The sequence below is a fragment of the Mastomys coucha genome, unplaced genomic scaffold (assembly GCF_008632895.1).
Source record: "Mastomys coucha isolate ucsf_1 unplaced genomic scaffold, UCSF_Mcou_1 pScaffold13, whole genome shotgun sequence".
Taxonomy (NCBI): Eukaryota; Metazoa; Chordata; class Mammalia; order Rodentia; family Muridae; genus Mastomys; species Mastomys coucha.
In genome coordinates this window covers 56,809,986-56,825,738 of record NW_022196895.1, presented here as the reverse complement: position 1 = coordinate 56,825,738, position 15,753 = coordinate 56,809,986, and the positions used below count along the sequence as shown (strand labels likewise).

At 50.8% G+C, this 15,753-nt stretch overlaps 1 protein-coding gene across 1 annotated transcript in view; it reads left to right on the top strand.

Moving 5' to 3' along the window:
- Positions 1-15,192, top strand: part of Cdx1 (caudal type homeobox 1) — a 17,365-nt gene extending 2,173 nt beyond the window's left edge. Inside the window, exons 2-3 of the mRNA XM_031366317.1 lie at positions 13,466-13,611; positions 14,103-15,192. Coding sequence (XP_031222177.1) covers positions 13,466-13,611; positions 14,103-14,324 — 368 coding nt within the window. The 3' untranslated portion in view covers positions 14,325-15,192. The remainder of the gene's footprint in view (positions 1-13,465; positions 13,612-14,102) is intronic.
- Positions 15,193-15,753: the final 561 nt, after the last annotated feature.

Sequence of the window (15,753 nt, the reverse complement as noted above, 5' to 3'; positions counted from 1 at the left end):
ATGTGTGTGTGTGTGTATGTGTGTGTGTGTGTGTGTGTGTGTGTGTGTGTGTGTGTGTGCGTAAGTAGGTGGGTGGTGCTCTGAAGCCTGGGAAATGGAGGGGAAGAACTTTACATCGGAAGGATGACAGGATAGCAGGCATAATAGCCTCGCCCCAGCCACCTGTGTGGTCTTCTTTGGAAGGCTCGGAAGGAAAGCACCTTTCCAATCTTCCACTAGTGGCTTCCTGTTGGTCAGGCTGCTCAGGAGAAGGATGAGGAGGTCCCTCAGGGAGAGCATTGGAGAAAGGCCCTCGGTGTGAAGCTGGATGAGTGGGCATGAGCCTACACCAGTCACTTATAAACTGTTTTCGGCATGCAGATGGGGCCATGAATGTCCAAAGGCAAAACCGTTTTTTCTCTTAGCTCTAAGAATCGAGGCCGGGACTACAGGTTTGGATTCCATGAAGGGTTTTTTTGTTTTGTTTTGTTTTGTTTTTTTCAGGAACCAGATTAGACACCTTTGACCAAAGAGTCAGGAGTCTAGGCCTTCTGGTCTGCTCAAATTACTTGACTCTCACTAATGCTGCAGAAGGAAGGCAGAATAGGACCCGAGGGAAAGGTATAGACTCTCCCCAAGGGAAAGCCCATCACCTTCTCTGGCTCAGTTCCTCCTGGGCACTGAAGGTACGGGCTTCCAGAGACAGCTCTTAGGCAGTGGTCTGGAACAGCTGAGGGAAATTCACTGCCTGCCTCACCCTCCAGTCCACACTGGCTCTATCCATATCGTGTTCAGCCTGCTACCTCTCTTCCTTCCTTTGAGCCCCAGACAGCCTAGAATTTCTGCACTGGACAATGAAAGGGCAGATGTGCTGATGAGGAACGTGGGGCTCAGATGCACTTGAGTCAGCTTAAACTTCTTTGGTGGTTTCCAATCCTGTTGAGGGTGACCAGCACACTCCTTCCTCGGGTCTGTGAGACTCTGCAGCACCAGTGCTTGGTTCCCACCCACCTCTGGACCTCACCCCAGGCCACTCCCTTTGGCCACTATTGCCCCAGCACCCAGCCCTCTTTTTTTTTAGCTCCTCAGGCCTGCCAAGTCTTGCTTCAGGTCTTGTGTACACATTTGGTTGTGACTGCCATTGCTGTTTCTCTTCCCTCTGACTCTCTCTCTGCATGCCTGGCACCTTCTCCCTTTTAGTCCATGGCTGAAGGAGAGGCCTTCTGTGATTCCCGAGTTACACTCTCCACCTCCTCTCCCTTTGATGATTTCTGCTGGGTGCCCTTTAGAACCCTGTCAAATCCTAACGCACTCTCCCACGTACGTTTGCACGTTACCTGCTCCCAAAAGGCCGAGAACCATGTCTGTCTGATCTAGGAATGGTTGGGGCTCCAGCTCTATGCCTGGCATCAAGCATGTGTTCAGTGCATTCCGTTGGATGAAGGTCAGGAGACATCTCTGGAGAGACCAGGGGAGGGATAAGAGCTCAGCTTCCACAAGTTTCTAGAGTTGGAGCTTGGACCCATGACTGTCCAAACTAGCATTTCAGGCTAGTAGTCAAAGATTGGATGCCTTCCCCATACTTGGTCAGTGTTCCTGACTCTAAGCAATCAATAGAGCAGCCCAGGCCGGACTGCAATTTGACTTGGTCCTATTCTAGGGTAGGGCGCTGGGCATCCGAATGGGGAGGCGGTGAGACCCAGTTAGGTTGCAATCCAGGAACAAAGGGTTACCTAGCTCCGAGGGAGCCATGTCACTTCTGAAGCCTTTGGCACCTACAGCCCAATTCAGTACTGAAGACACTCCCAATAATTTGTTTAGAAGCCCAGGGACTTATTGGAGACTATTAGAAGTTGAGGCTTGGGAGACTTGGCTCTGGAATTCCAATTCCAAGCCAGGGCCTTGTTAACCTGGGTCATTTCTTCTCTTCCTCCTCCTCCTCTTCTTCCTCTTCTTCCTCTTTGTCATTGTCTTCATTGTCACCATCATCATGGTTTATCAAGACCGGATTTCTCTGTGTGGCCCTGGCTGTCACTCTGTAGACCAGGCTGACCTCACACTCAGGGATCCCCTCTCTCTGCCTCCCTAATGCTGGGATTAAGGATGCGCCACCACAGCCCAGCCCGGCCTTTTGGTTACTGTTGTTGTTTTAAAGAACTCTATTTATTAGTTTGGGAAGCTGTATGCCATAGCATGTGTGGGATTGAGAGGATGACTGCATGGAGTCGGTTCTCTCCTTCAACTGTAGCAGAGGCTAGAGGAATCAAACTCAGGGTGTTGGGTTGGAGTAGCAAATGCTTTTACCTGCTGAGCCTTTTCACTGGCCCCTAACTTGGACAATTTCTCAAAGCCAGGGTGTTGCTAAAGCACAGCTAGCACTGGGCAGGTAGCCAATCATCAGTGACACTTCTTAGTATGTATGAACAGGCCTAAGCTTCACACTTTCTGCATCTACATCCTGGGACCTTTATCTACCCTGCCCTCTCTTCCCTCTACCACATCTTTAGCAGTTCAAATGCTGCTCCTTCTCCAAGGCTGCCTTCTCCAGGAAACCCTCCTTGATTTAACCCCACTCCAAGTGAAAGACAATTATAGCCCTACTGATGGTCCCTTGTTTTAAAAAAATCTCTATCATATCTATGTCTATCAAGTGGCTTGTTCCTGTGAGTTGCCATCTGTAATCCTATCAAGGGCCAGCCCTAATCAACCTCCTCCTGCTCTGGCATGCACATAGTAGGAGCTCATCATGTAGGTACTAGGCAACGATCTCCTTTTGGGCCGCTCTACCTAGGCCTCATAACTACCCTGAGAGATGAAAGGCTCTATCATTGGACACATTTACAGTTAAAACTGAAGAAGCTTAGAGAGGCCGTGTGGCCTGCCCAAGCTCACACAACTAGGGTATGTCAACATACAGTTCCAACCAGGATCCACAGCCTGTCAAGGGTTTGTCAAACAGAGCAACAGTCTCAAGGACCCAGCCCAAGAACTCGACTGGCTGCTTGCTTTCCAGCCAGTGCCCACCCAGGTGAGGAAAACGAGGCCAGCAGGGAGGAGCTCGGTGAGGTGGGAGGGGGAGAGCGGGAAGTAGGCCTGGCAGGCTGACGCTTTAAAGCTGGCTTTCCCTGCAGCAGAAGCCGCACCTGACACCTCAGCTCTCAGATGGAGCTGGGGATGACCTAGTTAGAAAGTGGCTGGAGATTTTTCTTTCTTTCTTTCTTTTTTTTATTGTTGTGGAATATGTGTCCCTTTTCCCAGGCAGGAGAGCCTAAGGAGTCATTCTGACATCCAGACAGTTTTGTTAGCCAGCAGGGGCCAGCTTTTGGGAAGGAAATCCTCTTTTTGCACAGGCCTCTCGGGACAGTCCTGGAGCTGCTGGAATTCACAAGCGGCCATGACATCTGGAGTCAGGGTCGTCACCATGTGTTGCTACCCTTTCCCCGTGTCTCCCCTCAGCCCGCATCCTGGCATGAGCAGGGAGGAGAAGCCTGAGCTTGCCCCCTCAGGCCTACCTGGGCTCTGAAGTCAAACCTAGACCCCCTTGGCCAGAAGTTATGTTAGTTCTCTAGCCACAGCTTGTCCATCCCTCTGTATATCCCTCCGTCCTGTATCCATTCTTCCAGGAAGGCAGGTAATGCTCTTCTGTGCTGAAGGTTTGGTTGGGCGATGGGAGCTATGGTTGAACAAAGGTAGGATCTTTGCCTGCCCTCAGAGAACTGGGATTCAGCTCCTATTCGGATCGTCCATCCAAGGGTCTTTGCATGAGCCATTTTCTCTTTCTGGAGCATTATTCCCATATATGACATGGAAGCTGCTTCCTGCTCAACTTTCAGCTCTTGGCCTATAAGCCACTCCCTCCAAGAGATTTCCCCAAGGCTAAGTAAAGAAGGTCCACCCTCTAACCAATTTAACCCAGCCTTAACTCCTTATCCATGGTCCTCCACATTCCTGATCACAGTTGGTAGTTACTTAATTGGCATACTAGCTTTTTCACAGGCCTGCCACGGGAGCACAGACCAGACTAGCGCTTAGCACCAACATAGTTGGGACGAGATGAGCTGGTGTCTCTGAGGCACTTGGTGTGTATGCTCAGCTATTCTTCAAAAGTGGGATTACTGACCCTAGAATGGGACACTTTTGGACTGGCTTTGAGGCCGAACAAAGATGAGGAAGCAGTAACACCAGGCAGGAAGGGCTTTGGAGGTTGAGCCATCAGAGGGAGGGATGGAGTTACACTCTGGACTGAGGGTCCTTGCAGAATAACTTTGGAAGAATGAGAATGGGGCAGCTAGTGTAACCTCAGTGTAGTGAGGCGAGCTAGGTAGCTAGGGCTCCTGGTTCCCGGTGGGCAGTGAACTAACAGTGGTGTCTCATAGAACTTCCTGTCACTGGGGAAGTGCACTGTCTAGCAGCCAGCGACCAAAACACACAGCAGTTGACCACTTGAAATCTGGCTAATGCCACAAAGAAAACAAATAAAAACAAACCCAGAAGGGTTCTAGTGGCTTACGTGGGGACGTACCAGCAGCGCATGGCCAATCTAGGTGAGGACTTTCAGGGCCATCTAACCCTAAACTTTTAAAATTAGTCTATTATTTTATGTGTATGAATGTTTTCCCATGTGTGTCCCTGGTACCTGTGGAGATCAGGAGAGGGCATCAGATTCCCCTAGAATTAGACTTACACGTGGTTGTAAACCTCCATGTGGGTGCTGGGAATTGAACCTAGCCCTCTGGAAGAACAGCCAAGAAGACTCTTAACCTCTGAGCCATCTCTCTAGCCCAAGACTGTAAAGCTCCTTCCTTTTGCTGCCTCCCAAAGCCAGGTCTGACTGTGGGCCTCAAGGAAAATATGGTGGTCTAGACGCACAGGCAGCTTGAGAGCTGCCAGGTGCAGCCGCGATGGATGACTCCGGGTGGGAAGAGGAGGTGGCTGAAGAGGACCCTACCCCAGGCTACTGATTTCTTCATGAGGCTTCCTCAGACTTGGCTGTGCTTAACCCAACCCTGCCAGCCTCATCCTTCCTCCAGGGACTGAGTGAGGAGCCATGACAGAATAGGCTGTAGTTTCCCCTCAGCCAACACAAGGATGGATGGTGGGCTTAGGAAGCCCCATGACTCCAGAATGGCTTCCAGTATCCTGAGGATAGGCAGGGCTGGAACTGCTGCAGCAGAGACCCTGCTACAGGTGACACAGATGGGAGAAAAGGCACTAACTGAGAAGGCATGGCAACCGATGGCATCATCAGATCTCCACACTCCAGGGTGTTCTTTGACCTGTGACTTCCCTTCAGGCAACATTCCTCTTGTTCCCAAGGGAGGCCTCTAACATCCCCTTCTACAAATAGCTCAGTTCCTCTTTTGGGGAGGAGGGGTTAGGGGTTCCGTAGCCTTTTGCCCTTTACAAACTGTTTTCACATCTCTTCTGTGTGCTGGGCAGGGAAACTCAAACCCGTGTCCTCTCACTAAAGGATACAGACTGGCCCACCTGCCAGCTCTTGGTGCTAGGTTTGGATCCTCAGTGAGCACCTGGCCTTTGCAGATCTTGGTGTAGTGCTAACACCATGGGGGTGTTCATACCCTGTCACTTTTTGGTAGCCCTCTTGTGTTAATCTGGATGACACCCCCAGGGGTCTTTAAAGTAATCTGTAGGCTCAGCATACTTGGAATTCTTTCTTCTCATACATCTTTTCTATACAAAAGATGGCCACTCTGTCCTTGTCTGCCTTTCCAGGACACACCATCCAGCTCTCCCTCAGTAGATGGGACATGCGGGCACAAAATGAGAAGAGGGGTCCTGCCAAGGGTCAGGGCCAGGGGTGGCCCAAATCACCCACACCAGAACCTATTCTCTGATGTTGTCCCTCAGTCACCGCAAGGCCTGGGAAACGCATTGGCCAATGGTGCTCAGGGGATGGCTGGGAAGCTGATCCTCCAAATACCTCTGACCCGCTCTATCTTTCTTTCCTTCTCTTTGTCCGTTGGCTCTGTAGCTGTCCTCATCACATGACCCAGTGACCTTTCTGGATCTGTTCTCTCATCTCCATCTTGAAGTGGGATCCAGTGGCTTCGTTTCCCACCTCCCTAAGCATCCCCCCAAGCAGGCATCACAGACACAGGTGGGCAAGCCATTTCCCCCTGCTCTACTTGGCTGGAGGGTGTGTGGGTGTGCCCTTCCTACGAGTGTACCTGGGTAGTGGGTGAGTAGCAAGGTCGACTCAGAATGGCATAGAACTTGAGCATACAGGACCTGTGGTCTGGGGTTGTACTTCAATGGAAGAGGACATACCTAGCATACATGAAGTTCTGGGTTCCATACCTTGGTGCTGACGCCCATCTCTCATCAGGAGAGACCCACAGGTGACGGATTTGTTTAAGAACACTCCAGCTGGAGCTTGCTAAAGATGAGAGAGCAGAGATGTAGCTGAGAGGCTGAGCTGAGCTTGATCCTTGGTACCATTATCACCACTCCCCCTGCCCTCAAATGGTAGAACCTAGCAATAGGTATTTTTAACAAACTCCCATACACTCGTGTGGTGTGTGTGTGTGTGTGTGTGTGCATGCTGGGTGAGAGTGTCATCTTAATGTACAGCTACAGGAGATAGCCCACTTAGTGAGAAGTCACAGAGGGTCTGGGCTGAACCTGAGGCCCGCATCCTGATAGTTAGTCAGCCCTTGGAGCCACAAACCCAGAAAAAGTGCTGACCTAGAGACCACTTGATTTTTCTGGGACTCAGTCTGTCTTGGAGCAGAGGCCAGGCTCTCATTGGCTGCCCTGGGCTGGATAAGGACCACAGTACAGGCCACTGCAACACTATCTTGTCTTCCAGCTGGGCAGGCCTGTGGTCCAGGCTCTCAGACTGGGAAATCAGCCTTAGAATTCTTTCAGTAATAATAACAAACACAGTCTAAGAATCAACAAACATTGGGAGCCTCCTGCTTCCAAGTTGGAAGGAACCTTACAAATGCAGCATACCAGTAGGACACAGCCCCATTTCCTGGCATTCCTACAGGGGTTACCCCACCACTGTTGGGAAAGAATGGGTTTGATCCCCCTCTCTGTGTACCTGCCATATGCCCGGTGTTGCACAAGGAGCCCTCCTCACCTCAGGTGAAGCTCTGTACATCCCAAGGCTGGAGAAGATTACAGAAAACCATTCTCTGTGTGATGGACGATGCTAGTGTGTTTCTGAGAACAGATAGACCTAGCTTTTTAAACATATTTAACTACATTTGGTTGGGCCTTGTTGGTCCCAGGGATGGAATTCAGGTCATCAGGCTTGGCAGTAAACAGCTTTCCTGGACCATCCCCTCATCCCTAGATGGTCTTGAATCTCATTTTTCTTTTATGTAAAAAACTGGATGCATGTGGATTTCTGAGTTCAAGGTCAGCCTGGTCTACAGAGTGAGTTCCAGGACAGCCAGGGCTATACAGAGAAACCCTGTCTCAAAAAAACAAACAAACAAACAAACAAAAAAAAACTGGATACATAGCTGGTTGTGGTGGTGCATGCCTTTAATCCCACCACTTGGGAGACAGAGGCAAGTTAATCTCTTGTGAGTTTGAGATCAACCTGGTCTACAAAGCAAGTTCCAGGACAGCCAGGGCTGTTACAAAAAGAAACAACAAAACAAAACAAAAAGACCCAACCAACAAACCAACCAACCAAGTAAACAAACAAAAACCAAGTTGTTGAGGCACATACACAAAGTGTTTGGTCCATAGCTACCATGACTGTCCTTAATGGTTATCTCCATATTACAGATTAAGAAAATGGGGCCCAGAGAGGTAGAGAGATGATCCTTAGCCACCCTGGCACGTGGGTCCCCTGCACATCCGTAGAGGTCTGCTTGTTCAAACAAGCACATAGCAGAGACACCTGGAGAGCTAGCTGAGTACTAACCCCTAGGAGCCAGTGTCAGCTCTACTCCAAATCTTGGGGGCCAGGATTTTCAGGACAGCTCACCAGGAGTACTGAGGCTAAGGGCCAGGCACAGAATACTGTCTGCCTGTGCCTTCTCTAGACCTTAATCTACACATGCTTTAGAGATGTGGAGATCCATTCACGCCTTTCATTACAGCCTGTCCTATGGGCTGCATTCTGCAGACATTCTGCAGATGACAGAACCAGAGCGGAGAGTGAGCTTTCCATTTAGATGAGTGAGCTGAGGCCCTGGGCACTGTCCTTAGCCCTGAAGGTCTGTACCCTCTCCCCTTACCAATTCTCACTGGCATCTTGCCTACAAGTTACTCATTCTGAACCTGGGAGTGGCCGGCCCCTCATCAGACACCTGTTACAGGAGCCTGGACTTCCCCCTCAGCCCCAGTGTCCCAGGAACCTGTAAATCATTCACCCTGGCCCCCTCCCTGCTCTGTCCCTCTCATGCACCACCTTGCCCTTCCTCCCTGGGTTCCAGAGGGGACTCATGTGCTCATTAACAGTTATTAGGGAGAGTACAAGTTTGAGCTCTGTCCAGAGCTTCAGAACCCAGGGCTCCTGACTGTCACTGGAAATAGTTTCCAAGGATGAGGGGCTCACAAGGCCCCACCTCTGGCTGAGGAGCTATTGGCAGTTGATGGCCACTGGGGAAAGGAGAGTCATTCTTCTTTGGTGTGGCCACTCTAGGTTGCCCATGCCCCAGTGGATGAGTGCACACCCATGCACATGCAAACAGCACTAAGTGGACTCTGGGTTAGAGGAGAGGGAAGAGGAAGGAGTGGGTAGATGCATGGTGGGAACGAGAAGGGGAATCTTAGGGGAGCTGGAGGAGAGCACAGGGTAGATATGATCAAAACCCATTGTATATATGTATGAAGTTCTAAAAGTATTAAAAAAAAAAAACAGAGTTTAGGGGCTGGGAATGTAGCTCAGTAAAGTGCTGTGTTAGCATGCACAAAGCCCTGGCTTCAATTCTCAGCATAAGCCAGGTGTTGTAGTATACACCTGTAATCCTAGTACTTGGAGGCAGAGGCAAGAAGACCAGGAGCCTAAAACCACCCTCACTGCATAGTAGTGAGTCCAAGGCCAGCTTACAAAATTTAAACAATTAAAGTCCAGGCCTGGTGATGCAAATCTGTCACGGTACTCACAAGAGGCCAAGGCAGGAAGCTTTCAAGATCAAGAATTATCTGGACAACAAAGTGAATACAGGGTTTGCCTGGGCAACTCTGTCTCAAAGTTTAAAAAGTACAGAAAGGGCTGGGGGGATATGTCCTGAGGTAGGATGCTTGTCTATTATGACGAGGCCCTGGAGTCAGCCTCAGGGACACATACATGCACCTAGACATGCACATGCACAATCACATGCACATTCACGCATACACACACCACAGATACGAATAATACATTGGACATTTGCACACAATAAAACTGAAACCTTCTAAAGCCCAACCCCCGCCCCCCCCACACCAGCTTCCCACCTCCACCTGGCTTCCCAGAGAGGGCAGCTTCTCTATCTTCAGGAAAAAAGAAAAAAACTAACCAAAAAATTATACACATCTACGATGATATGGCACTTTTTTTTTGAGACATGTTTTCTCTGTGTAGCACTGCTTGTCCTGGAATTCCCTTTGTAGACCAGGCTGGCTTCAAACTCAGAGATCTGCCTGCCTCTGCCTCCCAAGTGCTGGGATTAAGGGTGTATACCACCAGCGCCCAGAGTTATGTCGTACTTTTTAAGTTTTTAAAAAGTTATACACTTTCGTGTGTGTATGTTCATAAGCAGATGTGTTCACCTGTACCTAGGCATGTGGGGACCAAACATAACTTGGAGCATCTTTCTCTATTGCACTCCAACTTGTTTTTTATTTTTTTACTTTTTTATTTTTTGAGACAGGGTTTCTCTGTGTTGCCTTGGCTGTCCTGGAACTCACTCTGTAGACCAGGCTGGCCTCAAACTCAGAAATCCGCCTGCCTCTGCCTCCCAAGAGCTGGGATTAAAGGCGTGTGCCACCACACCCGGCTTCCAATTTGTTTTTTGAGGCAGGGTTTCTCACTGAACCTGCAGCTCAGCATTTCAGCAAGACTGGGCCAGTGAGCCCCAGGGATTTAGTCTCCACCTTATACTCACAGCACTGGATTCCAGGTGAGGGAGCCACCACAACTGGCTTACGTAGGTGCTGCGGATCCAAACTCAGGTCTTCATCTTAGTTTAGCAAGCACTTCCTGCTCACAGCCATTTCCCCAGCCTGGGAGCAGGCTTTGCTCATAGCATCCTGTGTCTTGCTCCCTCGTCTGGATGCCTCAACAGTTGCTTAGTGCTCCTCTCCCTGGGTGCTCCGTATCTTAGTGCAGCCACTTCCTACTCAGGGATGTGGACATTGTTCTTAGTCTTGTGCTAGCATCAATGTTCACTGTTGCCGGCGGTTCTTTGTGAGGTTGTGTCCTAGAAATAGAGCTTGTGGCCCAAAGCTAAGACTTGACACAAAGCCAAACGACACGGTGGTTAGTTCTGTCCTAGGATCATGCTCTATCTAATTAGTGCTCACCCCAAATACTATGTGCGAGTCTCTTGTTTCTGGGCCTCACAGGGAATCGAACATTTTGTTCATTGCCAGGCTGTTCTCTTAGAATCAATCTGTATTCTTTAAGCAGCCGGACTATATAGAAGTTTGCCAATGGTTCCTATTCCTATCAACCTCTCTCTAAGCCTATGGACTAGGGCTACCCTGACCCTGCTGGGAACAGAGGTGCTGCAATGCAGCCAGCACTCTGTACTGTCTAGTTACCATTCTCTCTGTCTTAGGAAGAGCTAGCTGGCGATCAAAATACCCTACTCTCAGTTCATGTCATCACCCGGCTGACGGCCTCAGTGAGAGCAGTTTTCTGTGGCCCGGATCCCAGCTGTAAATGACTGTTGTGGGTCCCTTCTGCTCACCACAAGGAGTGGGAGCAACAGAGATAGAGACAGAGACAGATGCAGAGATGGGGCAGTCGAGCTAGGTTCTAAGAGAGCAGCTGCCTTCATGACTGAGCCTGGGCTCTTGCAAGCAGAGCTCCATCTGCTGCCTAGCTTATCCTCCTGGAGACAGCTAGGAGTCTTGCCGGCTTTTGAAAGTTCTAGCTCAAGGCCCTCAAGCATAGTCCAATCCACGTTTTACAGTCCGCCCTTGCCATCATTCCAGGGAATGGCCACAGAAGTGTGGTCTGCTCTGTAAGCTTCTATTGCTCACACAAAGGATGTTGGTAGCTCAGTGGTACTTAACCATGGTGAGACAGGAGTTGTGCTTTGGAGGCAGCAGAGAGACTAGAGGGTGACCTTGACTGTGGGGAGGTTGAAGTAGATCTAGCAGGAGTACCTAACTTTTTGATGTTATTACATGAAGTAATACATTAGAATTATAGAGTACATAGAGTACATTAAATAATCTGAAAGTGTGTGGGACCACATTCATAGTTACCATGGAACACTTTTGATCCACAGCTGCAATTGGACCTGCCTGGGAAACCCCCAGCAGCCACATGACCACCTTATACCATAGTCTCGTTATCAGTAAGATGGCAGGGGACTGAAACCCGGGGACTCTTAGCCCCAGCTAGTGATCCCAGTGGACTGTGGGTTCAGAGCCCAGAGAGGCTGTGGTGGTAGTAGCCCCAGGCAGAGCTGTTTCTGAGCCAGGATTGACTTTTCTAGGTCAAGGAGGAGCCACACTTGGAGCCAAGGCCTCGACAACCTCTCCCTCAACCCCTCCTCTAACCAGGCCTGGCACAGGATTGCAGGCTGTCCAGTGCTCTGTCCCTGCTGTCAGGTGGTCCTGCAAGCTTGGCGCATATGGAAATGGCCAGTGTGGTTCTGCCGGCTCTGGCAGAAACCCAAGGAGAAGCCGCCTAAGAACAGCTGTTGTCTCCCACTCCCCACAGAACCACTTGCCTGGAGAAGAGCCGAGGGCTTTCCAGCCAGGCTGTGTGGGATGGATGGGTGGAGGTGGGCCAAGTGCAGGTCTTTAGTGCAGGGGCACGGGTGGGGGGAGGAGACAGGAAGAGCCAGAGCAGGGAGTCAAAGACCAGGCTGTTTTGTGGGCACTTGGCAGGAGGGGTTCCAGGGTTATACAAGATCCGTTGTGCCCTAGTGTGTGTGCATGCCTACTGTCAGCATGTACCTTCTAGTTTGGCCATGTATTAGCTTCTTCCAGAGAAAGCTAGTGCTTACCCAGGCCCCATACTGTAATACTTGCCCCAGACAGCCTTCCAAGCTCAGTTCCAAAGACAACCGCAGGCAGCCCTTAAGTCCAGCTCCTGGCCCAAGCAACAGCATCTAAAAACCAAGTCACCACCCTCTCGTCCTGAGACATGACAGCCTCCCCCTCCTCCACTCACCACACAACAAGAAAAACATGTCGCCTCTGCTTAGAACACAGTGGCTCTCCCATTCCAGACAGAGTAAAACCTAAGGCCCTTCCCTTGACATCTGCCCCTGCCCCTTTCCTCTTTGCTTCTGTCCCACGAGTTTCCTCACTCATCCTCAGATATCCCCACCTCAAAGCCTTTGCCCTCCATGTTCACTGCCCCAGATTCCATTTCCCTGGGTATCTATCTGCCCGTTCTCTCCGTTAGGCTTCAAGAACCACTGTGTTGGATTTTTGTTTTGTTGGTTTTTGAAACTGGGGTCCTGCTATGTTACCTGGGCTGCTCTTGAGTTCTTAGATTCAAGTGACCCAACCAAATAGCTAGGACCATAGGTGCCTGCCACCTGACACCACTAGCACCGCTCTGAAATTCCCACCGCCCAATTCTTAGGTTCCCTGCCTTCTTTCTTTTCCTCAAAATAATTGCCGGTGAACGAAGCAAATGCTTTCTGGTTTTGTTTTCTTTTTGTCTGTCGTCTTCTCCTAGCATCCAAGCAAGGACTTTTTATTTTGTTCCCTGCCCACCACAGCGTGTAACTTGAGACAGTGACTCGGTTTGTCCAGTGGAACGAACTGAGTCACTGACGTTCTGTACATGGAACATAGGAGGGAGTGTGGACAGCTAGGGCAGATCAACCCTGTGGCTCCTGACTAGAGTAGGGAATGGTGTTTTGAGTGTTCCTTCTGAACACCGTGCAGATTCTAGGGTCTACTAGCAGCTCTAGGCCTTCCTGTCTTACTTTGGGCTAGCATTCAGTAGAATTGGGAAGCCCCCAGTCACAGGGTACTTCCAAATCCTGTTTGCCCTCACCATTGGCTCATCCTTGCACAGGAGGGAGGAGCATCTGGTAATCCCCTTTATCCTTAGTCTACCCTCACCAGCCAGGTGTCTTCTAACCAGCCAGGTGTCCCCTTCATGACTCATGCTCAAACTTATGCTCTGGAGACCCCAGAGCCAAAACCATCTGGAAAGTTTGTTACCACACAGCTCTGAGGCCCTCCAGTGAACAGCCTTGCCTGTCACAGCTGACATAGCTGGCTTCAGGCCACAACCTTGTCATCAGCTTCCTGTCAGGGGTTGCCTGGTCCCTCCTGAGCATCTGCCACACTCACCTTCCCTCATTGCCCTTCTTCTCCGCAGGTAAGACTCGGACCAAGGACAAGTACCGTGTGGTCTACACAGACCACCAACGCCTAGAGCTGGAAAAGGAGTTTCACTACAGCCGCTACATCACCATCCGGCGCAAGTCTGAGTTGGCTGCTAACCTGGGGCTCACAGAGCGGCAGGTAGGTGGGTCCCCCACCTCAGCTCAAGTAGCAAGGCCCAGAGTCGGGCTTTCAGGCTGCTGTGCATGGACAGAGCCCACAAAAAGAAAAGAGATAGGTTGTCTCCAGACTTCTGGCACAAAAAACACACCTGGACCACTGCCACACTCCCAACTAAGCCCAACATTACTTCAAACAAACATATACACACATGCGTGTACACACACACACACACACACACACACACACACACACACACACATGGTACAGTGGCTGGTGATCAATGCTATTCAGACCCAAAGGAAGGGCAGTCATAGAACACAGGGGCTCTGGAGAACTGGGGCCTTGGAAAGGGAGGAAGGAGGTTTCAGAGAAGGGTGTCTAGAGCACAGGGAGAATGTGTTTTAGTCCCCGGGGTCTGGTGTCAGGAGCAGACAGTGGATCATGAAGACCCCCTCCCCCAACTCAGCTCCTTCTTAACCCTGTGGTATAAATTCTCTGCAATCCCACAGGTAAAGATCTGGTTCCAGAACCGCCGGGCCAAGGAGCGCAAAGTCAACAAGAAGAAGCAGCAGCAGCAGCAGCCGCCGCCCCTGCCTCCCACACAGCTGCCCCTGCCCCTGGATGGCACCCCCACACCATCAGGGCCACCCCTGGGTAGTCTATGCCACACCAATGCTGGCCTTCTGGGCACCCCCTCCCCGGTGCCCGTCAAGGAGGAGTTTCTATCCTAGGCCCTTCCAGCCTGGGGTCCAGGGATCTAGGGACTTGAATGTTGGGCACCTGGCTTCCTGGAGCCCAAGGAGTCTGTTCTGAGTTCCAGCCCCGCTGCTGACCTTTGGGGGTCACTGTGGACAAACTGCCTACCTAGGAAAAGTAGCTTGCCTACTCTCTGCCTTTTGTTGGCCGGGCTGTGTGATGAGCCTGTTGGACAAGCTCTTATGTCCTAGGCCACGGTGGTGATGGGGAAGCCCAATGAGAAGCCTCAGTCACCTGGAGATTCCCCAAGATTCAGAGGGCTCAGTGAGCTGTCAAGACAAAGTTGAGGCTCGGCCTTCTCCTCCAAGGGTTCCAGAGTGAGGTGGAAGGCTGGTGTATGGACCACACTGGCTCTGGAGAGGAGTCCATGTTGAGAGAAGGTGGTACATGAGTCTACACTCCCACGTGAAGCACAAGGGTGTTATCTGTCCCACCTGTCTCCTCCTCCAGCCTCACCTTCACCTGCCCTAGCACCCCATGCTCTGCCCCCCACCCCCGAGCCTGGAGGACCACAAAGCCATCAGGACTGGGCATGAGGGAGAGGCTGGGCAATTGGCCACTGCTCTTGACACAGAGCTTGTCCCCTCCTTAGCATCCAGGGAGGCCTGCGGATGGAGGGGAAGGCTCTCAGGGTAGACTCTATGAGTCTACCTACCTGCTCATGCCCACCTTCCCACAGACTACCCATCACACCCAGGGAGCCCCCAGACCATGGGGGACTCACAACTGTACAGGGGTTAAGTAGAGTGGAATCTCTTGGATGCGGCTTCAGGAATAAGTGTTTCCCTTTTAAACAATTTATAAAAATCATACAATGGCATTAAAGGAATTTTTTAAAAAGTTTAGTCACTATCACTCTTTCTTATGATTGTGTGTCTCCTCTCTGTTCTGTGGTTCTCCCCCACACACAATGAGGTCACCTTTAAAATAAGACAGATCAAACAGGGCCCTGCCAAAGCAGGTCCGGGGCTGAAGAGACACTGTTCTTTGTGGGAGCGGCAGCTCCAGCGCCCACCTGTCCACCTTCTGATCCTTCCGTGCTTTAACTCAGGCTTTTCCTTCAGCATTGCCATTCACATGGTACCTTATGTGCCAGGCATGGCTGCCTTGAGAAGCATACAGTCCTTGGCCCAGTGGGAAGAGTGTCACATGTCATATAGCGGTGTGAATGTAAGAAGATAAGGGCCAGTCAGAACTTTGTTCTGAACATGGCAGGAAACCGTGGTGCCTGTGGAAACGGAGAGTAGAGCAGGCTCCCTGCACATCGGGAGGCCTAGAAGGCTTCCCTGGAAGAGGCAGTACTTGAACTAGGACTTGTATGTGCTGGTCAGATCCAGGAGGGAAGAAAGAACCGAAGCAATGGGAACTTAAAGCATTTTCTGAGCTTCTGGGAGACGTTCTCCT